Source organism: Sciurus carolinensis, chromosome 18 (genome assembly GCF_902686445.1).
Source record: "Sciurus carolinensis chromosome 18, mSciCar1.2, whole genome shotgun sequence".
In the NCBI taxonomy this organism is placed as follows: domain Eukaryota; kingdom Metazoa; phylum Chordata; class Mammalia; order Rodentia; family Sciuridae; genus Sciurus; species Sciurus carolinensis.
Genome location: NC_062230.1, coordinates 38,136,143 through 38,162,120, shown reverse-complemented (window position 1 = coordinate 38,162,120; position 25,978 = coordinate 38,136,143). Strand labels below are relative to the sequence as shown.

Genomic DNA, 25,978 nt, shown 5'->3' with positions numbered 1-25,978 from the left:
AGACTCGGGCCCCAGTGGGGCGCCCCCGGCTTCCGCCCTGGGGAGGGAGTTTCCACTTGGTCAGGACTCAAAAATGTGTCGCGCCCGTTCCTCCACCCTCTGGTCCCTGCTCCGGGAGGGTGGGGGGGGTCTCCTCCCTCAGAAGGCAGGAGGGGAGGGGTCATGTGAGGGACGGCTTCTCCTCGGGGTAGGTCTGTGAGGATGCGAAGCAGACCCCTCCTCTCTCTCCGAGTTGGTGCCCGTCCTTAAAATCTCAATTTTCTTTTCCTTTTTAAATTTTGGTGTTGGAGATCAAACCCAGGGCCTCGTGCCATTGCGCTACATCTCCAGCCCTTCTAATTTTTAATTTTGAATCAGATCTCGCTAAATTGCTGAGGCTGGGCTTGAATTTGCAATCCTCCTGCCTCCGTTTACCGAGTCCCTGCGACTACAGGCGCGCACCACCGTGCCCAGCCCCATCCTCATTTTTATTTGTCATCATCATTATCATTATTTTTTGGAACTGGGGATTAAATCAAGGGACGCTCTAGTACTGAGCTACATCCCCAGCCCTTATTATTTTTATTTTGAGACAGTATCCCTAAACTCTGCAGGCTGGCCTCAAACTTGAGCTCCTCCTTCCTCAGCCTCCTGGAATCACTGGAATTACAGGCCTACTCAACCACACCCGGCCCCATTTTGAGACAGGGTCTTGCTAAACTGCTGAGGGTCTTACTAAATTGCTCAGGCTGGCCTTGAACTTGTGGTCGTCCTGCTTCAGCCTCCCAAGACGTTGGGATTACAGGCACATGCCACATCCTTTTTTTTTTTTTTTTTTTTGGACCAGGGATTAAACACAGGGGCGCTTTACCGCTGAGCCACATCCCCAACCCTTTTTTATTTTTGAGATAGGGTCTTGCTAAGTTGCTTAGAGCCTTGCTAAATTGTTGAGGCTGGCTTTGAACTTGCCATCCTCCTGCCTCAGTCTCCCCAGTCACTGGGATTACAGGACAGCGCCACCATACCTGGCTCTCATTCTCATTTTTTTTTTGGCGGGGGGGCGCTGGGGATCAAACCCAGGGCCTTGTGCTTGCAAGGCAAGCGCTCTACCAACCGAGCTATCTCCCCAAACCCTCATTTTCATTTTTAAAAACATAACAGTTCTAATTTCCTGAGCGCTTATTCCTTATTCCAGGTCAGGAGCTATGAGCTATGCCTTTTTTTTTTTTTTTTTTTTTTTTTTGGCAGCGTCGGGTATTAGAACCCAGGGCCTTGTGCTTGCAAGGCAAGCACTCTACCAACTGAGCTATATCCCCAGCCCAGGAGTTGTGCCTTTTATAGGAACTACCTCTTTTAAGCCTCTCAACTATTTGAATGAAGCATGTATAATGTCATACATAGAAGCTCAGAATGACTAAGTGACTTGACCACAATCACACAGCTGGCCTCAGACTTTTCGGAGAGGGTTGGTGCTTGTCTACCACCCTTCTGGAAATGGGGCTTCCCTAAGGTCATCTGGTCTTACTGGGTATGGCCAAGGGGTGGGTCTCAATGCCCCAGTGCCTCAAAGAAACTACATATAGGAAACCAGCAGGAGGCAAGGCAGGCTGCTTAATGCAAAATGAAAACAATGGGGCTCAGTGACAGCAGAACATTTTACCAGCCCTCTGCACCTGCACAGTTCACATGTCTGTGAAGCCAGTCCTGAGGAAGGGACCAGGGACTCTAAGAGCAGTGCAGCCTGCATGGATGTTCCCCCTCTGTGATGTCATTCTCCCCCAAGACCAGAAGACTCATCCTGCCTTGGCACTCAGGGCCTAGTCTCTAGTCTTCCCAAAATCTGAGTATTTCAAGCTTTTTAGGACAGGTTTCTTAAGGGTCAGGTGAAACCCTTAAGGAGGGTGTGTCTCAAACCCAGAAGACCTCAGGGCTGTGCCTTCTAGGCACTTTCAGCCTTAGCTCTGTGGGCAGGTGGTGCTATATTATATATGCCAAGCCCATAGGGGACCTTGCTTCTGACTTGAAGCCCTCCTTTCTCCCTGGAGCAGGGTGTGAGAAGCAGCCAGGGCTGATTCCCAGAATAAACACCCCACCCATAGACAGTCCCAACCCTGCAGGCTCAGCAAGCCAGCACCAACCAACAGAAAGAGCTCAGGAGGCTGCCAGCTCAAGGTTAATAAGTCATCCTGATCTCACTCCCTCCCTCACTCCTTCCTTGTGCCTGGGTTGCAGCTTCATTAATAATAATAATAGCTATCATTTGTTTCCCTCTATCTCCCTGCCAGGTCCTGGTGGAAGCCTTTTCTATGCATTCTGCACCAAGCCTCACACAGCCCTGTGATAGGCTTCCTGAAAACTAATATTCCACAGTTAGGGAAACTGAGGTTCAGAAAGGTCAGAGGGCTTGGCCAAGATCAAGGGTTGAAACGTGAGACCTGCTACCATTTATCCATCCTGGTTCCTATGGTCTCTCTTGTGTCTGCATCATAGATCTTAGGGCTCCCTTCACTGTGTTGCCTGTGTCTTTCATGCTCAGCTCAGGCTCTGAAAAGATAAGAACTGTCCCTACACCTCTGATTTCCTGTTGGACTTAGCACTGTGTCAATCGAAGAGACATCTTAGTAGGGCTTACGAAGCTCCTACATTGGGCAAGACAGTCTCCTCACGGTGGGCAGGTGCATGTGTATGATTAGTGAATGGCATTTCCTCTGGATACTGACAGGTAAGAGGTCCCCACTAGACCTCCTTAAAGGTGGGTGTGGGGTTGCCTAGCCCAGGGCACAGTATGCCTTCAGTAGATGTTGAATAAACACATAATAAGAGCATAATAAGAACCCGTTGGACGAATGGGAACCTAGGATGTGTCCAATAAATATTTCTTGGTGAAGGGTTAGAGCACCAAATTTAGCCACCAAATATATCATTCAGTGATATTTAGGAAGCTTTGCTATATGACAGGCCTCTCCAAGACTCTGCAGGGGGAGTGACAGGGCAATGTCTCTGAGTTCTTCTCCTTGGGGAACTCTCAGTCTAAAAGGGCAAACCACCCTCCTGCCAAGCAGCCTTATTCTGAGCACACAGGAAGGATGAATGCTTAGAGCAAGAACCGCTGGAGACAGAAAGCACTGGCAGAGAGTAGGGAGGGTAGGCATTCCTCCTTGCCCACCTTTCACTAAGCAGGCAGAGAACCCTGAGAAAACAGTTCACAGGCTAGCTCTCATGGGTGGCCCCCACCTTGCCAAGTTATCTTGCCTAGGGAGTTGGTAGGTCTGAGGATGCACTTTGGAATCAAACATTAGACCCACTGAGATTGTAATCTGGACCATGTCTCCTAATAATGTATAAAACTGTGGCTACCTTAATTTCTGCCTCAGTTTCCACATCTGTGAAATGAGAATAATAACTGGTCCCATCCTCAGGGCTGTTGGGAACGTAATGAAAATGTCCAATAGAGAGAAAGAACTGTTCTGGCTGAGAATTAGGGGTTTCTGGTTGGGTCAGCCCCACTGAGATTACAGAGTTCTTTCTTTATGCTTGTTGGTTTTATAGGAACCAAACAGACAAACTTAGGGATTTTCTGAAGACAGCAGATGGGTCCTGGAATTGGCCAAGCCATGGGCCAGGCCTAACATCTAGCAGTGGTTACTAACCTGTGTTGAGGGTACCTTAATTTTCACAACTGCCTCAGAAAGGAGGTATATTATTTGCCATCCAAAAGATGTATCCAGAGAGAGTGGGGATCCCAGGTCAGAGTTCTTCCTGGGAACAAGTACAGAAAAAACAGATTTGCAGACAGTCCCTCCAGAGTAAAGTCCCTTCTTTCTTTCTTTCTTTCCTCCCTCCCTCCCTCCCTTCCTTCTTTTTTTCGTTGCAGTACTGGGAATTGAACACAGGTGTGTTTTGCCACTGAGAAGCATCCCCAGTCCTTTTAATTTTTTATTTTGAGACAGGGTCTTACTAAATTGCCCAGGGAATTGCTGGCCTCAAACTTGCAGTTCGCTAGCCTCAGCCTCCAAATAACTGGGATTACACCTACCCCTGGATGAAGTTTCTTGTAGCCAAGTCTCCTTCAGCTGGGGTTGTTGGGCAGTTTATCCACACCCTCTCATAGTACCTAGCATCTACAAGCACTGATAAGCATCCTCACAACACCACCCTAGGCAATTGAACTTAGGGCTCTTGCAGCTATTTAACTCAGGGCTCCTGCGTGCTAAGCATGCGTTCTACCACTGAGTTACACCCCCGGCCCCGAGATGAACATTTTTGCTAACAGATTTAAGACAGTCAGTTACTGCGTACCTTTTTCAGTACACCTGGATTCCCTGGGGCTGCTGCCCTGCCTGGCTGAGATTCGCTTTTGTATGACTGAGTCTGCTTAGGGTGGTATTCCTGGCTGAATCGCGGCGATTCCCGACGCCGGGAGGGGGCGCTCTGAGGCCCTCCGCTTAGGCCCCTCCCGACTAGTCCGACGATCGCGAGTCGGCCCTTAACAGTCCCCCGGCTAGACGCTTTAGTTCCCGAAGCTGGCCTTCCCCTGGGCCCATCTGCCGGGTAATGTTTAACCCGGTCACACTCCACATAATCCGCACTTGGGAAACGCGGGGCAGGGGGAGGTCACCTCCAAATAGCTGCCTTACAGTCATTGCTCCCTTTCATTATCAACAACAGTTCATGAGCACCTACTACGTGTCCAATCACACAATAGGTAATAAGCACCTACCTAGTATGTGTTCATTAGCACCAAATATGAGCATCTATTATGTATGCACACAACCAGTTATGAGCACCTACTACGTGTCCATTTGTTCACCATGACATGAGCACCTACTGTGTGCCCACCGGCACACCAGGACAGGAGCATGTGTCAAGCACTATGCCTGTTGCTATGCTCAAGTTGCTATGCTCAGGCTCTGGTAGGCTACAGCGGCATCAAATGCACCAACGAAGACAGAATTACAACCAGAATGCTGAATCTAAAGTGTCTTTTCGTCTTCTGGTCTATTCAGGGCCAATTGAGAAGCAGGGTTGGGCAGCAGCAGGAGGACTGTTTTTGAACCACAATTTGTCACCAGACAAGACAGTGGCAAGAAGACACTGGGCGGGGGCTCAGGATTAGCCCAAACAAAACCCTCAAGAACACAAGTCTGAGGTTCAACGTGAAGGGACAGAAAGCAGCTTCGTGGCCAGGTGCAGGCCTTCTCTCTCGCGTGGCCACTCATGGTACTTACTAACAGCGAGGTCCAGGCCGGATCGAGGACCCCGCAGCGCTCAGGCTGGGGACCTACGTTGTCCCATTGCTGACGCCAGTATAGTAGAAGCCCAGATTGTTCGATCCGAGCCTCGTTCTTATTCCACCGTAGCGTAAACCGAGGCCAAGGGGAAGGCAGGGACCAGCTCGGCGTCGCATGGGCGCCACAGGTCGAGCCGAGCCTCGAACCCCGTTTGCGCCGCTCGGAATCGGGAGAGGCCTTTGCTTGTGCGTTCCTGGAACTGGGCTGGGCAGAGAAATCAGGGCCTGCGGAGAGGCATTCCTGCCGCCTTCCCCGCAGCCCGGGGCCGCGGGGGGTCTGACCAAGGTGACCCCTCAGGAGGCGGCGAGGGTCCCCGCCCCCTCGGCCGCTGAGATCTCCTCCATCTTCCCGGTCTTCGGGGCTTTTCCTCTGGGCCCACGCGCCCGCCCCACTCCCGGGCTTCCCCGAGGGCGGGATATCTCGGTCTCCCCCGCCCCCCGGCCACCTCCGGGCCGTGTCCTAGCGCTGCCCTCGGGCCGGGGGCGGGGCCGCGGGGGGGCCGAGCGGGACGCGCGTCTCGGCGGCGACCGGGCTCCCTCCCTCCTCGCGGTGCCCGCTCCCGCGGCCGCCCGCGCTTCCTCCCCTCCCCCGGCCCAGCCGGCCGCCCCCTCCCCCCGACGCGCACGCCCCGCCTGGCAGCTGGCGCCCCGGGCCTGGGGCCGCGGCGGCGAGAGGGGTTTGCAGCGAGGGCGGGAGCGGGCGAGCCGGCGCGCGAGGGAGGGAGGCCGCCCCCCGCGCCCCTCCTCCTCGCGCTCCTCCGCGGCCGCCGGTCCCTCCTCCCGCCGCTCCCTCCTCCCTCCTCCCTCCCTCTCTAAGACATCCCCGCACGGCCGGGCCGCCGCGGCCACCTTCCCTGCCCGAGCTGCAGATGTGGCGGAGCGGCCGGGCGCCGGGCGGCCGTGCCAGGGGAGCCCGCGCCCCGTGAGCCTCCCGCCCCGGCCCCCGCCCGCCCGGCCCTCCCCCGCTCGCCCCCCGCCGCCCCGACCGCCGGAGCCCGCAGCCGGGAGCACGACCGCCCCCGCCGCCGAGGTAGGAAGCCCCCGGGCGCCGCGCCGAGGGGACGGGACGGGTGGGGAGCTCGCCCGCCGCGCGGGGGCTGCGGGGCCTGCCGGGCCCGAGGGCCCCGAGGGTCGCCTCCCCCTCGCGCGTCCGCGCCTCGCCCCGGGCCATTGTGAGCCCTCGCCGAGGCCCCTGCGTTCGCTCGCTCGCTGGCTCGCGCGCTCCCTCCCTCACCGGCTCCCCGGCCCCGTCCTTCGGTCTTTCGGTCTTTCTCCTCCCTGGTTCCCTCCCTCCTGTGTCCGGAGGCCGAGCCGAGCCGCGGCCGGGCCCGGGGCCGGCGCAAACTTCCGCGGGGAAGTTGGGTGGCCGCGGTGGGGGCGCGCTGCGAGGTGAGAGGTGGGCACCCGGACCCTGGGCACGAAGTTGTCTGGGGCAGCAGGGCAGCCGCCCCTCCCCGTGGCTGCGCTCGGGATGTTACTAGTAAGGGGTTGGAAGGTGCCTCCCTTGTCCCGAAAGTCTCCCTTCTGCTGCCTCTAGCACGCCCAGGCAGGGCCAGGATGGGGGCGTCCCCGAGGGTCAGCACAGAGAACTGAAATCCTATCCAGTGCTTGGTTCACTTCTGCCCTCTGGGTGGAAGCAGGTGAGGGGCCTGGCAGGGTGGGGAGGGCAGGGGTATCCAGAAGCACTGGAGGGGGTGGAAGAGGGGGTGAGGCAGGTGCATCCCCAGGGAGGGAGATGCCTGCGCCTGCTTCCCGCTGCCCCCCTTGGATGGGGCTGGAATCCTGGTTGGCACCTGGAGGCCTTGGCATACTGCCCTGCTCAGCAGGGTACTCAGGCCACAGCAGTGCAGCATGCAGGCTGTCTGCCTGTCCAGGAGGGCCCGCCCAACCCAGCCAGAGGGTGGCCCTGGAGCAATGGTTACAGGGAGCTGCCTGGCCCTGCCCTGTAGCCTGGGAAGCTGGAAGGGATACTGGGAGGAGCCCTGGGCCCCCAGCCATCACAGACTGGGATCTTGGCTCTGGAGGGAAAGCTTGACACCAAGGGGGCAGCCAGGCCAGCAGGGGACTTGGCCAAAGACTGGGCTCCTGTGGGTTTTGTCTGGTCTACGGATACTGTCTGAGCCATGGTCCTTGGAAGCTGGCAACCTGAGTAGTAGGCAGCCATCCTGCTGTCCTGGCCTCCTGGAGCGAAGGTGGGGCCCAGCTGGTGCTGGGGAAGACAGCCTGGAGACACTGTGCCCCTTGAGGGCTTTCTGAAATCTCCCCAGCTCAGTGAATGGGAAAGTGGCCCCTTCAGTCTCCCAGCCCATCCACCCCTCCCCAGGCCCCATTCTGGTGCCACAGTACCACAGCTGCCCCAGCCCAGCCCACACATCCCTCCCTGGTGACCTCGGAGCCCTCCCCCTCTCTCTGCTCCTCCTTCTCCCCTAGGGGCCCAGGCTGGGCCTCCCAGCTGGCCCTGACCCACACTGGGGGAGGGGCTGCACCTGGGGGGCCCTTCCCAGTACACACCCCTTGTGGCACTCCAGCCCTACTCAGCCCATTTCTCAACCCACCCCAGCTCCACTCAGCCTTTTCTGCAGCCAGCCAAACAGGAGGCAGTGACGGGTTAGAACATTGGTTTTGTGGATTGGGGACCCCTTGGAAGCAGCCCTGTTTTCCTTAGCCTTTTCCCCTCCCCCTCCTTTCCGGAGCTGCCATTAGTGCTGACCCCCTGACCCCCTTTGCCTGCCCGCCCTTCCCTGTCTGTGACCTTTGACCTTTGGTGTTAAATCCCTCCAGCTGGGGCTCTTCGGCCCCTGAGTGACCCTGGCCCAGGCCCCCTGGGGGGCCTCTCCCTGCTCCTGGCTCTCTGCACAGGGACACCTGCCAGTCCCTCCTTCACCAATAGGGAGGGGGTGCCCTGGGAAGCCAGACAGTGAGTCACCTCACTTCCAGGCATCACTGCTTTCGGGGTCAGTGGCTTTTGGGGATTTGCTGGAGCCAAGTCACAGCCTGTAGGGTGAATGGGAAAAGCCCCTAGCTTGGGAGTCTGATGTTCTGGGTTCAAGTCTTGTCTCTGTCACCAATTTGCAGGGGCCTTGGGCCAGTTTCCCCACCAAGTCTGGGCCTCAGTTTCCTCATCTGTAGAACCAAGGGGTCAGATAAGGTGAGCTTCATGAGCTCCAAAGTCCAAGAGAAAACTAGGCAGGCGGGTGTGAGGAGAGAGGAAAGGATAAGTCCAACAAAAGCCAACTCTCAATTATCCGTGGGTGGAGCCAGTATGAATAACGATGCCACAGACATCCCAAAACCTCATTTTAAACAATCGTGTGAACCGCGTCCCCCCAAAGCTTTTGTTTCTGAAAAGCCCAGCTGTGAACGGGTAGCCGCGGCCATTTCTTCTGCCTGGGCTCCACTTTCAGGGAGTACAAGTTGGGGCCAGAGGGTGAACTGGCCTAGCAGGAAGTTCTGCTAGGCTCCCTCCTTGGGCCTTAGAGAGGGGCTGGACCCTCCCTCCGCCTCCCCAAACTCCTTTCCATCTCCTTTCCTGACTTGGCCTTGACTCCAGGTTAGGTGGTCTTCTGGCCATTTACTCCTTCCAGAGTCCGCTCTGTGGTGTGGAAGAAAGAATGTTTGCCCCACAACATTTTTCCAAGTGTATTTCTATCTACCAGGCTGAATTTCCCACTGGGTGAAAGGGCGGAACCAGTGCTGAGCAGTTTGGGGCAATCCTAGCATGAGATAGCTGTGGCTGGGGGCTGTACTTCTGCTCTTTGGGAGGTGTGCTGCGTCCCTCCAGCCCCACAGGCCTCCATAGGTTCTGCCTTCTAGGGGAGGCTAAGGAAATTCGGATTTTAGAGGAGAGGTCCTGAGCTGGGTGGGGTGAGTTGGGGATGTTGCCTTTTCTGAGGTTGTGTAAAGCTCCCCTGGATCCCTCTTCTACTCAGGTTATGGTTATTTTATCTTTCACAGATGACTGAGGCCAGAGGGGGCATTTGGAAGGTAGGCAGGGATCCTTCCGTCACTCAGAAGTGCCCTTCTCAGGGGTTGGGGGAGTCCCTGGTCGGCAGGGCTATGTGTTAAGCAACAAAGGAACCTCTCCCAGACGGTGAAGAAGGTGGTGAAGAAGCTGGAAGAGATGGCATTCCTCCCTCTGCCTCACCGCCTCCTTCAAGGGCTGCGAAGGGTCCCAGAGATTGGCTGAGGTCCCAACTGATACTGGGGTTCATCTTCTAGAGGTCACCAGGACCAGGTCGGGGTGGAATACCCATCTCTGCGCCAGCCTGCTGCCAGCCCTGTAGGGACCATGGCCATAGCAAGGCTATGGGACATGGCTGCTGACCCCTTGGTTTCTGAGGTGTCTACCTAGGGCCCCACCTGGTAAATCCTAATTCAGATGTGCCAAGGGTGGGGACTGGATGTTTTCAACAAGCACCCCTAGTGCTGATAGGCCAGAGTCTGGCCACCGTTTCCATCCTGGGGGAAAAAAGGACTTGCTGATGCTGGTGGAGGGTGGGGGTCTTTCACAGGGTTTTAGCCTAGGCAGACCCAGGTTTCTCTCCTGCCTCCAGCTTGGTCCTATAAGCCTCAGCTATCTCTCCAATTAATAAAGTGCCATCCTTAGGTTCCCAAGTAGGTCAGGAGGTGGTATCCTGCTGGGGAGAACACCCCCTTAGGATCCCTGGAAAAAATTCAAGCACCACAAAAGCCTTCCACTGGCCTGGTGAACTCTGCAGGGGCCTGCATCCCTCAGTGAAGCTGCTGTGTTAACCTTGTGACAGAGACCCACTTATCCCCAGTTAACAGATGAGGAAACTGAGGTTGGGGATGGAAAACTGCAGTGGGCATGTGGGCCTGCTGTGGTTAGGGATCCTGGCAGGTAGCGTCCCAGCCTGAGAGTAGCAGGGCCCTTGCTCTGGAGGGAGGTGTCTGTGTGCCCTGGTTCCCCTGCCTACCCTTCCCTTGGAGGTGTCTGTCATCCCCAACCCCACAACTCAGCTCCAGGCCACTCCACAGGAGATGGAAGGTAGGAGGTTTGGCCCTCTTCTCATTTCCTGCTCTGGGGCTCAGGAACCCTCCCAGGACAAGGGCCTCCAGGAACCTCCTTTACAGCTGGTCTCCTGGGAGTTCAAAAGTCCGACCTGGGGGGGACCCTTCTGTAGTCCTGTGATACCTCCCACTAAGGGTTTCCAGGCTGGGCAGACTCTGAGGCTGTAGCTCTGGTCTTCCATTCTCCCATCCCCAGATGGGATGGAGGTTCTGGTTAGCTCGAGGCAGGTTGGGAGGAGCCTGAGAGGTATGGAGATAGAATGTGATTCCAGTTAAGGAGTGAGGGGCTTCCCATCTACTCCAGATGCCCTGGTGGGTGGTGGGCATCTTCCAGGGCCCTAACGGTGGGGTTGGCCTGTGGGCCTTCTATGTCCCTTGTCTTTGCTGCCTAAGAACCCAGGTAGTGCCCATTGTGGGCAGGGGCCCAGCTTATTGGTGGGACATGTGTATGCACCTAGACTCTGGCCATGGCAGATGGGGACTCACACACAGCCCCTGGTTTCCTCCTCCTGTGGCTAAGGATGGTGGGAAGCCAGTGGAGTCCCACCGAGACCCCCTGAGCCAACTGAATCAGACCACGGCTGGGAGCGCCTAGAATAGTCCTACCCTATAGTTAGGGTCTCCAGCATGGCACAGTGTGTCCCACTGGCACTAAAGGGAGTGTGCTGGGAGTGTGGGGGAAACTGAGGCCCTAAGAAATTTGGGGGCTGGCCTGAAGTTACATGGGGTCAGGGAAGATCAGAGGGGAACCAGGGCCTAGGGCTGTTTGACCTTGACCCCTGAAAAATCACTTTAGCCTACAGTTCTTCCCAACTCTACTCCTGCCCCCGATTCACTGCAAGGGCCTGATGTGGGGCAGATGTGTCCACAAGAAGTGTCTCTCCCTTGCTCCCATTGTCTCTACTGGGTTTGATGGCAAGTCCCAGACTGCCTGTGCTAGTTCTCCTCCTGCCTTGCCCTCCTTCATCCAGAGCCCCCACTGTCCACTGCCACACCTCCATGCACACTGTCCCCAGCTGTGATGTCCCCCCCCAAGGCTGTAGGGTCCTTCCTCATCTTCCCTGTTCATAAGTCCATCCCACCCCATCACTGCTTACTGACTGCCTGGCAGCTCCACCCTGTTGCAAGCTATGCCTCAAGGACATACATGGTCACCTGCTTGGTCCTGTGGACCCTGGGACCTGCCTAAAGTATTTTTCCCTTTGGAAGGAAAAGGGTGGGGATAGGTTTGGAAGCTGCCTTGGCTTCTGGGTTTGCTTTGCTGCCCCAAGAGGGGGAGTGGGGGAAGGCGTCAGGTGGAACCAGAGATTGTGGGGTGCCCTTGTGGTACCTGGTCTTGCCTGGGTGTCTGGGGCTCTGAGAGTGGCAGGAGATGAAGCTGGGGAGCTAGGCCCTTCCAGTCATCCCAGCTGACCAGGGTGATCCATATTGTCTTCCCTGCCCCTTGTCAGGTCTGTACCTGGGTCCCTTGCCCCAGACAGAATGAAGACACATCTGTGTTAGGGGACATGGCCCTGCTTCTAACTTTGACCTCGGGAAGACACTTCCCTCTTTGAGCCTCAAGCACTTACATACCTATCTGCTTCATGTGATGGGGGAGACAAGAAATAAATTCACTCATTTGCTCCAACATCCGCTGAGGACCAAGGGCTTGGGAGAGTGGAGAGCAGGTACAAAGGATGTCATGTGAGGCGGGGGGACTGGGATATTTAGTGCCAGTCCCACTCCAGGCCAGCCCCCACCCTTTCAAAACAGGCTTGCATCATCGGATCAAGCCTGTTTATCTGACCATGGATCCCAAGGACTTCACACTGCTGCCCAGTTCTGTCTGGGGGAGGATTGGGCTCGGGACCAGGGGACATGGGAAATGGGGCAGCAGTCCATGAGTTTAGGTCTTCCCTTTTTCATCCCCAGTGGACTTGGAGCTGCCCAGGTCCCCAGAGGTATCTACTCCAAGTCTCCCTCTTAAAAGGAGGTTCTGAATGTCAGTTGCAGGGGGAGGAGTCCTGGGGATGAAGTTAGGGGACAGGGCACAGGATATTTCAAGGGCCAGGCACACTCAGCATGCTGTCACCAATGGTGACATTGTGGCATTAGAGATGCATTAGCAAAGGACTTGGACCCAAGGTGGGTGCAGCAAGTAGCAGAGGGCCACTGTTGGGCGAGGCACCCTGCCTTCGGCAGTGGGGACATGGGTAGATCCTCACTCAGGGGGCTCTTGGGCAACTGGAAGAGGCAGAAGCCAGAGAAGGTGAATCAGGAAGACATCCTGGAGGAGACAGGCAGGAGGGAAATGACAGCTGGAGACATGGAAGTTGTGAAGCAGGAGCTGGCGCCTGAGAGGTGAACCATAGGCTCTCAGGAGGCCAGGATGCTAAGAAAGGGAGGAGCTAAAGGGGCAGCTGGTGGACAGGAGACTGGGGTGAGAGGGCAGGTGAATTTCTCCCATGTAGAGCACTTCATGGCTCCCCAGTCCAGCGCTCTCCTATGGGCCTCCTCTACTGCCTTTCCTTGGGGCCACTTTTGGGCCTGTGCAGCCTTGGGAAGACTGGGCTTTGGAGTGAGGAGGTGACTCCCAGCTGCACTGCTATGGTCTCTGTGACCTTGGCAGTTCATCAGGCAATTGGGGAGAATACTACCTCATTCATGGGGCCTCCAGGATGAACCAGGATGGTCCCCAACCAGAGGGAGGGACCCCATACTCCTGCCCCAAGACTCTTCACCCCACATCCATATGACTGACTCAGACTTGACCCCCAGTCCTTAACAGAGCAGCATACCCCTAACGCTGTTTCTTCACTGCCCACGTGTCCAGGTGCCCTTAAGGGCTGGTTCCATCTGACTTCTCCTGGGGCACCTGGAACCTAGCAGAGGCCTGGTTTGGAATGCATAAATGAAGTGGGAGGGAAGGGCCAGAGTCCAGCGCCTGCCTTACCCGCTTTCTGCTCTCCAAGTTGGCAGGTGCAGTTGTTCAAAGAGGCCTGGTGCCTGCCTCCAGGGCAGTGGGGGAGGAGGGCCACAGACACTGCTGTAGTGGGAGTGTGGTGGGGTGGGGGATGGCCTGGGACTTAGGAGGTGCCTGGGGGTGGGTCTGCCTGCAGCCAGGTTTGGCTTGGGAAGCTCAGTTTCCTTTCCTCTGGGGACCAGACCTCGTAACGGCCCATCCCCAAGCAGAGGCTCCTAAATCTTGGTTTCTGAGACTAGAGCAGGTTACCTTCATGTCCTGTGTGTGTTGTTTGTGCACAGGTGTGACATTGAAGGCTCCGGGGGGTGGGGGGTTCCATTCATATCCTATGGGATTTTGGCTAATGCTTGTGCTGGCCCCAAAGAGCGCTGGTGAGTGGCCCAACTCAGCCCGCCCACTGAGCGGTAATGCTGCCCATGCCTGGCCTTGTTGGGTGTGTGTCCCTGTCTGGTTCCCCCAGTGTTGGCCCCTCCCAGGGATTTGGGCAGCCTGGCCCAGCCCTACTGTCCCTCCCTCCTTCCTTCCCAGCCAGGCAAGCGGGTGTGGGGGCTGCTTGGCGTGCTTGCCTCTGGCTGAGGCCCAGGTGCAGGCGGTGCTCTCAGTGCTCATGGCCCCACGCACCCCCCACAAGCTGGGCAGACAGGAAAATACCAGACATAGTTGTGCAAAGGTGGCTGCAGGCGGGCAGGCAGCAGGGGGTGGGGGCCATGGATGGGAGCTACCAGGACATGGTGAGGCCACTGTGCCAGGCCGGCCCTGCAGCGTGTCTGTATGAGGGTGCACTTGTGTGCTGGGACTCCCCTTGGCCTGGCATCACCCTCCCTGCTGGCATTGGACAAGGAAGTACGTCTGGTGTGGGGATGGTGAGGGGCCCAGGGAGCCAGCCAGCATGCCTCCAAGCTTCAGCTCCCCAGTTACTACATGAGGCACCCCCTGCCCAGAGCCGGAAATGAGAATCATCAGGACCACCAGTTGGTGGCAGGCAGGGGGCCAAGTCTTGACCATTATTGTGGTGGTGATGCTTGAGTTACCAACCAGGAAACTAAGACTCAGACAGAGTGACAGGGACCTGCCTGAGGCCTCACAGCCAGGGAAGGCCCAGGAGGCTGCAATCAGGTAGCCTAACTCTGGTTTTGCTCTAGGAACAGGGACACGCAGCATTCAGGGTTCCTGGCACACGCTGTCCTCAGGTGCTGCTCAGCTGGGTGCTTTCCTGAAACATCCATGACAGAGGACTGAGTTCAGACTTGGCTGGGCCACCTGGGGACCTCTTGTGTCCCCGCTGGGGCAGGTGGCTGGCTGGGTGCCCCTCAGGGATAGGGAGGAGCTGCTTGCAGAGGTTTCCCAGGGAAGGAACCCCAGGGCCTTCCAGGAAGTGGTGCTGCCCTGGCCCCTCTCCTGGGACTTGCTGGGTCCAGGCCTCAGGACAAGCCCCTCCCCTAGGCCTGGGAGGAGGTCTGTCTCTGGCTGCCTCAGCTCTCAGTGCTAAGTCAGGCTCTGGAAGGTGATTAGGGCCTGCTGTGGGACAGCAGAGGCCCAAGGCTTTCTGAGGGGTAAAGGTCAACCAGTAGCCTTGGCAAAGCCAAGATTCTCCTAGTTTGGGGTCTTACCGCAACTTTCCATGGGTACAGAGCGGAAAGCCAGTCCTGCTTTGAGCTCCTTACAGCTCTAGACTGCCAAAGGCTGAGGACTCAGCAGTGGTGACAATTCATGTGACAGGTTTCACTAAATAACCTACTGTGTGCTCTGCCCTGTTGCAGGTGCTAAATATTTCATTCGAATGGGAAGCACCAAGTAGGGATTGGATATGTAGCATTGCCTTGCTTTCTCCCCAAACCCCAGGTGCTATTCTGTTACTTTTATCATTCCACTTTACCCATAAGGATGAAGAGGCTCAGGTGACATGGGCAGGAAGTAGCAGGACTCCTGGTGGTCTGCCCCATATTTGGAGCCATCACCTTCTGCCTGTCAAAAGGAGGGGCCTTCAGAGGCCCTGCCCCTGCCCTCCAGCCCAGGTCACTGGGCAGCTAAGGAGGGTGGAGCTCTTGGCCAGTGCAGGGAGCCACAGCCAGTTCCCAGGAACGTGGAGCTGTGGGGCCATTTGCTTTGGCAGCATCTCTGCCCTCAGTTCTCCAAGTCTCCAGTGGGCCCCCTGACCCAGGTCGGTTCCTCCAGCGCCCACCCACTGCCTGCCCTGCTGCCCCTTCTCCCAGGCTCTGCACTGAGACCCCACAAACCCTTTGATAAGCTCTTGGTTTGCTTCTCCCCACTTCCATAGGCATAGAAGAGGCTAATAAGCCCAGTGTTGTCACTGACAAGCCATGTGACTCTGTACAGGCCACTTAGTTTCCCTGAGCCTCAGTTTTACAGCATCTGTAAAATGCGGATGAAACAACACCTGCCTTAACAGGTGCTGGCATGTTGCTGGTACTTTCACTGTTATATGCACCCATGGCTTGAAGTCCAGGGCTTGCCACTGGCTTGCAACCTGAGGCAGATGCCTCCCTCCCCTCTGGCCTTCAATTTCTCCATCTGTAAGACCAGAGTGTCCAAGCAGGACTTGCCACAGCTGACCAAAGGGGCAGTATCAGGACTACCCCAGGAATAAGGCGTATCCCTCAAGTTTCCCTTGAGAACACTGATACACTGGTGGTCACTCACCTGACCCACACTGCTGTGGGGTGGGTAGCGATGCTGCCCTAGTTTTACAGAGGGCCCTGTCCTCACTGCTTCTGCCAAGGGAATTAGTCAAGTCAGGCTGTTCGTCAGTCCCGTAGTTCCCCATCTGTCACGCCCCACTCTGTCCACAAATAACCCTAACCCATCCTGCACCTCTGCCCCTCCAGGCTCAGGGCCCAAAACAGGGAAGGAGGAACTTTATCCAGAGCAGGATTCTAGCAGTCTTCTGTTAGCCTGGCGACCTGAGCCTTAGTTTCCTCATTGGGGTCGGGTCCTGCTTTTGGAAGGGCGGAGATGGAAGCGCCCAGGACCGCCCTGCGGAGGTGGCTGATGGGTCTACCGGCGGGTTGCTGCAGCTGGGGGCCCGTCTGCTCAGGACTGCCGCGGGCGCACAATAGCAGCCATTGTCTTGGCCTGGCCGGCGGGGGGCCGCCCAGCCCACCCTCCGGGTGACCCCCGCCCCGGGGTGGGGGAGGGCCGTCCACAGCCCCACAGCCCCCGCCGCCCCGGTGGTCCCTGCGCCACCCCCGCGCGCTTCCTCCCTCGCCACCGCCGCCGCTTCCTCCCGCTCCCTCCGCTCTAATTAGTTCCTTTTGCAGCTGGAGGAGCTGCGCAGGGACCGGCTGCGCGGTCCACCCCGCGGACCTCGGTGGGGGTGCCGCGAGCGTACCCCGCCGCCCTGTGCGAGTGCCCTGAGACGCGGCCTCGGGTCACCAATCGCAGCTCCGCCGCCATCCAGCGCGCCGGGAGGTTCCGTGAGGAAGTGTTACCTGCGGGTCGGCACGCCCCACCCCGCTGCCCGGGCCTGCGCCTCGGCACCTGTCCGAGAGGGATGGGCTCCTGCCGCGGGGACGCCCCACCGCGAGGGAGAGACCTCGCGGACAAAGCGGCCCTGGTCCACTGCTGGCCGAGCTCGACTTCTCTGAGCAAGGCAGGCGGCGCTCCGCCCTTCCGAGGGCCACCCGCCTCCCACGAGCATTAAATCAGGTGATGGCGTGGCTAGCGCTAGAGGTGAAGGGCCTCCAGGTATTAAGGAGAGCAGGAACCGGGCTCTCCTTCCTGCCCTCTTCATCCAGCCCCAGAACAAAGGGCAGAGCCAAGCCCACTGGCTGCCGAGAGCTGTGGATGGGGGTGGGGGAAACACTTTGAGGTTGGCCAAGATCAGAGTGGGAGTGGGGTCACAGGCCATCTCCCTGGGGGGTAGGTCCCTGCGGAGGAAGATTCTAGGCAGGCTAGTCTGGGGTGGGGTTGCTGGGAGGTGAGAGCTTTGGGATGGCTCCTTCCTTTCCCAGGAGAGGGAGGTAGTGCCTGGGCTGAGCTCTGGCTTTTATAGGAATGAACCCCTGCCTCCCTGGGTAGAACCCAGCAGCAGGAAGTGTGTGTGTGTGTGTGTGTGTGTGTGTCTACCCACGTGCAAGGGAGTCCCTGGGGATTGGGCCTGCTGATGGTGGGACAGTGCCCAGCCCCACCCATGGAGATGGCTCTTCCTGGGACCTCTCCAGTTCTAAGGGAGGCAGTGTCCCCTGCAGGTTCTAAGACAAGGTGACCCAGGACCATGGCTCCTCCCCAGCTCCCTGGTACGGGTAGAGGGCACAGTGGGACAGGTGCCAAAAGATGTTGCTTGGGCAGTATTGCCTGCGAGTCGGCATCCACTTGGATTCCCAGCTCCCAAACCATCCTGCCTGTGGTCCCCTTATCTGGAAGGGTCAGGGTGGGGATAAGGACAGGGGGTATGGGGAGGCCTGTGGCCCTGGGCCAGCAGAGGGACCAGGCCACCAGCCCTTCCTGGCTCCTGAATTCTTAATCAGCATAAATATTTACTTCCTTCCTCTCCTTCCAGGCTCCCAGCACAGAGGAGCTTCAGGGAGGTTGGACGGGGCCTGTGTCTAAAAATAAACAGGTGGAAGGACAGGCAGACACACAGACAGACATAACTAGGGAGCGGGGGTCAGGCAGAGGGCAGCTCCTGCACAGAGAAATGGAGGAGGAGCCCAAGGCCACCCATCATTGTCACTCACCCACCTGCAAGCTGGGATCTAGGCTTCCTGAGGAGAGGGGTGATGCTCTGGTTCCACCCCCTTTATATTGCTGGGAACCCTGGTTTATGCATGGTAGCGGGGTGCGTGGCACACATATAAACAGATCTGACAGCTCCAATAGGGACAAGTCACAGTCCTGAGTCTCACCACCAAGAGTGGCTCACCCCCCAATGCTCTGATGATGCAGACCTGGGAGGGTGGGCAACCTCTGTTCTGAGAGTCTCCATGTTGCTCATGTATTTATAGTAGAATCTGGGGATTTGTCCCAGCAAGCAGAGGGTCTCAGTAAGGGAGGGGACTGTCTTGTTTCCTTTGTGCTTGGGGAGTCTCTGCAGAAGCTTTGAATCTGTGGGGGGTGGAGAGGAAGGATGTGCTGGGCTGGGAACCAGGTGAAGACTGGGTAAAGTCGCCAAGGGGCCTTGGCCTGGAGAAGGGACAAGAGGGGACGTGGGGCTGTCCTCACTGTCCTGTTCCTGAGAGTGCTTCTGCAGCTCTGAATTCATGTGGGCTTCACTAGCCCCCACCAAGGACACAAACTTGGGTTCAGTGTGCCAAGTATTTTCCAGGTGGTGGTCCACCCACCATGTCCACCCTTTTGTATTAAATACAGTGAGTGCCAGGATCTCATGTGGCTTGGTTAACAGAGATTTACAAGGTGTACCGGCCTTGAACAAAGGCCAGGAAACAGTGGGAGTGTTTTCCCTGTGTGTAAAAGACTGCTGCTAGGAAAATGAAGTGTTGAGCTTGGAGGGATGAGCTGACAGCTTGGTCAGTGGATCCTGAGTCCATTTATATGAAAATTACACCAGTGAAAATTAGATGAAAATTATAGCATGAAACATGTAACAGAAGAGCATTATCACCAATAAAATAAATGTACTATATGTGTTTTTTATGTACTGAGCTGGTCTGCTTTGCTAGCCCTCTCTGGCCAGACTGGCAACAGTCCCCATCTGCCCCCTGGTGGCAGCCCAGAGCCCTATGGCTCCCATTGGCTTGTGGATGCCTCTCCTGGCTTCACCTGGAAAGTGCCTCCAGTCCCTTGTGGCCAAGCTCTGCACGACTTAGCCTGAGACTTCCCTCTCAGCAGAGCTCTCTTGGAGGTGACAGGGCTGCTTGCTGAGAAGAGACGAGGGCTGGGCGCAGAGGGCACTAGCATTCGGTTGCTGAGGAATACTAACTGCCACCTCGAGGACACTTGTTGCTCATGGCCTGCTTCTAGGTCTTCAGACCCAGACCAGGCAGGCTCCCCACTCAAAAGAAATGACTGCTGGGGCTTGGCTGGCCAGAGATCTGGCCTTGAGGCTACTAGTTCTGCCACTTCTCTTTGACCTGAGGCAGCATCTCTAAAACTCAACTTCATGGCCAAATGGAAGACATGAGTCTCCCCACAACTTGGAGGAAGTGGATGTGGAACTTCTGACTGCGTGGTTGGCTCTCTCTGTAATACCTAGGGGCCAGATTGCTCCCTCTCTGCTTATGTGAGCTTTTATGGGTACAGCTTAAGGAGGAGCCTGGGGTCAGAGTCACAGCACAGTGCCTGTCCTTCCTCAGGTTCCTGCCTAAAGACCAGCTGGGTGCCCCCTTCTGCCTGCTGTCCCCTCCAACTCCAGCACCCCATCACCATGCACTCCTTGGACGAGCCGCTTGACCTGAAGCTGAGCATCACCAAGCTCCGAGCGGCAAGAGAGAAGCGGGAGAGGGTGCTGGGTGTGGTCCGGCACCGCACTCTGCACAGGGAGCTGGGCCTGGTGGATGACAGCCCCACCCCTGGCTCCCCAGGCTCCCCGCCCTCAGGTACTGCATCAGGCAGGGTGGGGGACTTACACATGATTGAGCATTGGCAACAGGAAGAAGGGCCAAGGTGTGTCCACCAGGGCATAGCCACAGCCCGTGGCATCTTCCAGTTTAGAGTGCTACCTACAAGTTTGTCCATTCGTCCTCCCTGCAGTTTAGCTTTGGAAGGAGGAGGGAGCTGAGACACAGAGCCAGGGTTCAAACTGAGGGCCCTGGGAGAATTTGGTAAGGGACTTTGGGGGTCTAAAAGTAGTAGTGTAGGTTCCAAGACCTCACCTGGGCTTTGAGGTGTCGTGGCTGGTCAACCAGGGTGGTAGAAATTAGGACCTGAGGGAGCAAGTGCATCTCAAGGGATGCTTGGTGCTCAGGCCCAGCGTGGCATTCACCCCATCTGCTCTGCCTCCGAGAGCACCCTGAAAACCAGATTTTCCACATCTGAGCTAGAAGATCCAAATCTCCTATACTGTGGACGGGAGCATGGAGGCAGGAAGGGGCCTGAGAAAAGTCAGAAAGGTCCCCTCCTGCCAGTATGACAGGGAGTGTGTTCAAGTTCCTTTTCTATTATTCATCCTGTGTGCCAGACCAGTCTCCTCTATGAAATGGGTACTTCCTGTTTCATCCCACTTTGTTTGATGCAGTTGCTGAACTCTCAGGGTGGTAAAGGTCAAGCGATGGGCAGTGTCATCACATCTTGTCAGCTGTACAGGCTGCTCCTTAGATACTGGGTCCCACAGTCATCTGGGGGTATCTGGCTGATATCTGCTCCCAGTGTCGCAGTGGGGATCCTGAGGTGGTAGGACCTGGCCCACCAAGACTTCTGACCCAGCACCCTGAATCATGCCTCTCCCTTAGGCTTCCTGCTGAACCCCAAGTTTCCTGAGAAGGTGGATGGACGCTTTTCTGCAGCCCCTCTGGTAGACCTCAGCTTGTCACCACCATCTGGACTGGACTCCCCCAATGGCAGCAGCTCGCTTTCCCCTGAGCGCCAGGGCAATGGGGACCTGCCTCCAGTGCCGACTGCCCCGGTAAGGAGGGGTAAGGATTTGAGAGAACTGCACTGGTTTCCTGAGGCTCCATAACATTATTCTCCCACGGTTCTGGAAGCTCAAGTCTGCAAGGTGATGGGGGAGCCCTTGAAAGCTCTAGGGAACAATCCTTCCTTGCCTCCTTGGCAGTCCTAATCTCATACCCTTATCCCCTCAGTTTACCTCCATCTTCACATGGCCCTCTTCCCTCTGTCCTTCTGTGTCATCTCCCTCTCCTTTCTCTTATAAAGACACTAGGCACTGAATTTAGGCTACCCTAATCCAGCAGGACCTCATTTTAACATTTGTGAAGACCCTATTTCCAAATAAGGTCACACGCACAGGGATTAGGACTTGAGTGTATCTTTTGGTGGGATACCATTCAACCCATTCCAAAAGGGGACAGAAGAGGTCTGGGCCTGCAGGGGGGTCTCAGAAGGGCACTGACCAGCTCTCCCGTTGCCCTCACACCCAAGGACTTCCAGCCGCTGCGATATTTGGACAGTGTTCCCAGCTCCTTCCAGTTCTTCCTGCCCTTGGGGTCTGGGGGTGCCCTGCATCTGCCTGCTTCCTCCTTCCTCACACCCTCTAAGGACAAGTGCCTCTCGCCAGAGCTGCCCCTGCCCAAGCAGCTGGTGTGTCGCTGGGCCAAGGTGAGTGGGGGCCAGGAAGCGTGGTATGGGGCCCAGGCAGGGGCCCCACACAGGCTCAGAACCCTGCCTGGCTCCACAGTGTAACCAGCTCTTCGAGCTCCTGCAAGACCTGGTGGACCATGTCAATGACTATCATGTCAAGCCTGAGAAGGACGCAGGGTACTGCTGCCACTGGGAGGGCTGTGCCCGTCACGGCCGTGGCTTCAACGCCAGGTGAGGGAGCAGGAACGAGGGCAGGAGGGAGGGGCAGGGTCTTCAGCAAGCTGAGTGTGCCCCTGTGCCCTCCCTGGAGCAGGTACAAGATGCTCATCCACATCCGCACGCACACCAACGAGAAGCCGCACCGCTGCCCCACCTGCAATAAGAGCTTTTCTCGCCTGGAGAACCTGAAGATCCATAACCGGTCCCACACAGGTGAGAGGCCTGGTTGGGGGTCTCTCCTACAGTGGAGAGCTGGGCAGGCAGGGGACTCTTAAGGAAGAACTGGGCTTTAGCGATGGGGACAAATCTCATTATTCATGACCCTTTCAGAAGGCCACTTGTTGGGGGATCCCTTCCCAGGGTCAGGCCCTAATATATGCTGAGCATGGACATGACTTCCTGTGTCCTATCTGTGTGATCTGACTAATGCTACCTTGGGGACAGCAGAGACTGCATCTGCTTTGCTCCCCATTCCCTGAGCCCACAGTAGAGCCAACTGACTCATGGAGCCATAAACCTAATTTTACATTGCCTAATCACCATTAAAAAGAACCAAAAGAAATAGATGACATTAATTATAATATTATCATTTCAATATTTAAAAAATATCCATAAGACACTGAAAATCCTTACTTCAGACAGTCTTTGAAATCTAGTGTGGAGTTTCTTTTCCTGATATGTAAGTTACTCTCACAGCCTTCTCTGCTTGAACCAGCTGCATTTCAAAGGCACAGCAGACACAGGTGGCTCCTGTCCTGGCCAGTGCAGTGGCAGAGGCTTAGTAAATCTGGAGCCATTTTGAACAAGGCCAAATCAAAGGGCACTCTGTGAGCCTACCTGGGGAGGTGCTTTATATACCTACATGACCTCCAAGATGGAGTTTGCCCGCCGAAGTTCACCAGCTGCAGTGGAGCAACCTGAGGGCAGAGCTAGGGCTTAACCAGGCTGGGTTCTGCCTGCAGCACCCAACTGGGTAAGATCTTGTGCTGTGTGCTGGGGATGCTCCCAAAACCAGAGTTCCTGCTCTGGGAGATCTGGGCCTGGGGGATGCTGAGAGTGTGGGTGGGGAGACGTGGAAAGAGGGTAAGACCCCTTATGTGGCCTACCCCACAGGTGAGAAGCCCTACGTCTGTCCCTATGAGGGTTGCAACAAGCGCTACTCCAACTCAAGTGACCGCTTCAAGCACACTCGCACCCACTACGTGGACAAACCTTACTACTGCAAGATGCCTGGCTGCCACAAGCGCTACACAGACCCCAGCTCTCTGCGCAAGCACATCAAGGCCCATGGCCACTTCGTGTCTCATGAGCAGCAGGAGCTCCTGCAGCTGCGCCCACCCCCTAAACCACCACTGCCGACCCCTGACAGCAGCCCCTATGTCAGTGGGGCCCAGATCATCATCCCCAACCCTGCTGCCCTCTTTGGAGGCCCCAGCCTGCCTGGCCTGCCCCTGCCCCTGGCCCCTGGCCCCCTTGACCTCAGTGCCCTGGCCTGTGGCAATGGTGGGAGTGGAGGGGGTGGTGGAGGTATTAGCCCCGGGCTGCCAGGCCCTGTCCTGCCCCTCAATCTGGCCAAGAACCCACTGCTGCCCTCTCCCTTTGGGGCTGGTGGACTGGGCCTGCCTGTGGTCTCCCTCCTTACCGGCTCCGCTGGCGGCAAGGCAGAGGGGGAGAAAGGGTGTGGGTCAATGCCCAGTAGGGCCCTGGGCACAGAGGGCTGCAAGACTCCCCTTGAAAGGACGGAGAGCAGCCGCTCCCGGCCAAGCCCTGATGGACTCCCCCTGCTGCCAGGTACTGTGCTGGACCTGTCCACAGGCGTCAACTCGGCAGCCAGCAGCCCAGAGGCACTAACTCCTGGTTGGGTGGTCATCCCACCAGGTTCTGTGCTACTCAAGCCAGCTGTAGTGAACTGAGCCTGCTCACCCACCAGCTATGGCAGCTCAGCCTGCAGCTCTGGGCCCCACCCTGACGAACAGAAACTCTTCTGCGAAATAGCAATAATGTCCTACTGCCCCTGGGCCTGGTGGTCTGTGCTCCCTGGGCAGCTGCAGTCCCAGATGAGCTGGGCAGCAAGGATGGTGCTAGAAGGTCATTGTTGCCTTCCCAGCTCCTGAGTGAGGACCTGGCCCTGACCATGCTCTTGGGTGCCGAGGCCTTGCTCACCCTCAGCCCTCTGCCCATCCTCCACCAGACCCTTAGTCCTCCTTGGTTTCCCACCCTGGTGCCTCCATCCTAGAGCCAACTTGAGCAGGTTTTCTTCCCTCACTTGCCCACCTGTCAGCCAGAGGCCAACAGGGACTGCTGCCCATGTCCCAACACTGGGAGCAGGCAAGGTAGCATCTGCCCTCCTGCTGGTGCCAGGCTGCCTCCCCCCTTCACTGATGAGCTGTGAGGAGCCCCCTGGGGTCAGAACACCTGTTAGGCTCACCTAGTCCGTATGGGGATTTCCTAGACCCCTTTCCCTCTGACCTATCCTCTGGAGGGAGAGAAGATAAGATGCAGACCCTGGCTAAGCCACAGGAAGAAGCCATGCTGTCCCTGCCCACCCCTATGACAAGGTGCCTCCCTGCTCACTAGAGAAGGGAGGCCTGCTTGGTCAGCTGCTCTCATCCCTCACCCAGCCTAAATCAGACTGCATTGCCAAAGGGCCAGCTGACCACTCACCTGCCCCTGCACCCTAGATGTTCTCATTCAGGCATCCTGAGAGTATGGGAAACATGGAGCCAGGGAGGGAAGGTACCAGATTGACAGCCTGGTGCCAGGACTCAATCCAGGCTTCTGGTCCAGCAACCAGGGCTCAGGAAACAAGTGGGGCCAGGCCAAGCTCCATCTTGGTCACCACAGCTGGGCCTGGCCTAGGTAGTACTGTCTTGGAGGCCTGCAGTACACTGGTCCTAACCAAGAGGCAAGAAGTAGCTTCCGGTCTAGGGGCATCAAGACAGCATGCCAGGGGGGAAATGGAGAGGGCTTTCTGGCCATTGACTGAAGGCCTGGATGTGTGGGAAAATGGTCAGCCAAGGATGGTCATGGGAATGCCCAGTCCCTCCAGCCTGGGAAGAGCTGGCTGGAGGAAGGAGCCTGGACTTGGGATGTCGTTTCCTCTTTTTCTCAGTTGAACCCCATCCTAAGAGGTATCTCTTATACTCCCACCCCAGTAAGCTCCCCAGGGTCTAGCTGTTCTGCAGGGGCCAGAATAAGTCAAGGATACAGGACACTGGCCCCACTGCCTGAACCCCAGAAGCTAGGCTACCCAGTATGTTCCACTCAACCCTGGGCATCTTGCTGTTCCCTCCCCTGCCAGCAGCTGGGAGCTCTGGCTTCCAGACCAGCCCTGTCACTAGGCTTCAAAGTGGCTAACCTCCTCCAATTCCCCATCCATAGAACAAAAGAGCTACCAGATGGCAGTGGGGTCCTCCATAGCCCTGTGGTTCCTCTGAGCAGTTCTGCTGATCCTACTCTTTCCCAGACTGCCCTTCTGTTCCAGAGGGGTCACCCTGACCTGGCCTGCCCTGCTGCTGGGCTTAGAACCCAAGCCCTGACAGGGCCCGGCCATGCTGGCTCTGCCCCTTGAAGGGGCTGTAAGCAAGGTGGAAAGGAGCTGGTCTCCTTTCTTTGGGCCCCACCCAGGACCCAAGCAACCCCCTCACCCCTGTTAGGGCCCCAGGCCTTAAGTCCCTAGCTTGTGGGGAGGGGTATGGGTTTGACTCAAGCCCAGGAGCAGAGGAACAGGGCACTGGAAGGTGACATTAGCTCAGCATGTGATTCGGTGATAGACCAGGCTTAGAAGGGCCGGTATACTTTTTGTTGTTGTTGGTTTATTGTTGCACATTCCAGGATATCAGTATTTTAACAGGTTCTAAGTGCCTTTCTATTGTAGCTTATGTTTTTCCTCCTCTTGGCTCCATTGCTGTTAGCATAGAGTTTAAAAAAGAGATAAGCTAATGACTATAACAATATATTCCTCCATGTGAGAGGAAGTTTATAAAGAAACAATAAAAGTGAGTTGCAAAGATGGTTTCTGTGTCATGGACGTACTAGGAACTGGGTTGACCCTAGACCATCTAACTGTTCAGCTGTGGGGTCTCCCAACTAAAGCACCTAAAGTCCCTAATCTGGGGTTTCTCTTCAGCTTGCAAGTGCCAGCTTCAATGTGAGGCTAAGAGCCGGTCAGCCCAACTGGGAACTGGAAGGGAAGAATGGGAAGGGACAGGTTCTGAGGACAGGTGTCAAGAGCAGAGATGGAATCTTGTGAAGCAGAGATGCATCACAAGATTCAGGTCCTTGACCTGCTGTGACTGGTGACCAATTCTTTGGTCCAG

General features: G+C 56.7%; 2 protein-coding genes across 4 annotated transcripts in view; one reads left to right on the top strand and one right to left on the bottom strand.

Moving 5' to 3' along the window:
- Tfap4 (transcription factor AP-4) overlaps positions 1-5,811 on the bottom strand; it is a 39,564-nt gene extending 33,753 nt beyond the window's left edge. The window contains exons 1-2 of one of the 2 annotated variants that reach the window (XM_047533224.1): positions 5,208-5,811; positions 3,630-3,738 (exon numbers count right to left, since the gene is read on the bottom strand). The gene's annotated coding sequence lies outside the window, so the exon portion shown is untranslated. The remainder of the gene's footprint in view (positions 1-3,629; positions 3,739-5,207) is intronic. The other variant, XM_047533225.1, reaches the window with a different exon arrangement.
- Positions 5,758-25,672, top strand: Glis2 (GLIS family zinc finger 2). Of its 2 annotated transcripts, none has more exons than XM_047533220.1 (7): positions 5,758-6,299; positions 19,538-19,780; positions 20,633-20,805; positions 21,282-21,458; positions 21,538-21,671; positions 21,751-21,872; positions 22,773-25,672. In XM_047533220.1, the coding sequence occupies exons 2-7, from the start codon at positions 19,609-19,611 to the stop codon at positions 23,570-23,572; spliced, it is 1,578 nt and encodes a 525-aa protein (XP_047389176.1). In that variant the 5' UTR covers positions 5,758-6,299; positions 19,538-19,608; the 3' UTR covers positions 23,573-25,672. The 2 variants fall into 2 exon arrangements, with proteins under 2 accessions (XP_047389176.1, XP_047389177.1); XM_047533221.1 differs by having other exon boundaries at positions 5,760-6,299; positions 21,754-21,872.
- Positions 25,673-25,978: the final 306 nt, after the last annotated feature.

Bases quoted from the DNA above. Each gene is read 5' to 3' on its own strand.
- Glis2 (XM_047533220.1), top strand. From the start codon at position 19,609: ATGCACTCCTTGGACGAGCCGCTTGACCTGAAGCTGAGCATCACCAAG. The intron at 19,781-20,632 runs GTACTGCATCAG...CCTCTCCCTTAG, and splicing joins CCCAGGCTCCCCGCCCTCAG to GCTTCCTGCTGAACCCCAAG. The intron at 21,459-21,537 runs GTGAGTGGGGGC...CTGGCTCCACAG, and splicing joins TGGTGTGTCGCTGGGCCAAG to TGTAACCAGCTCTTCGAGCT.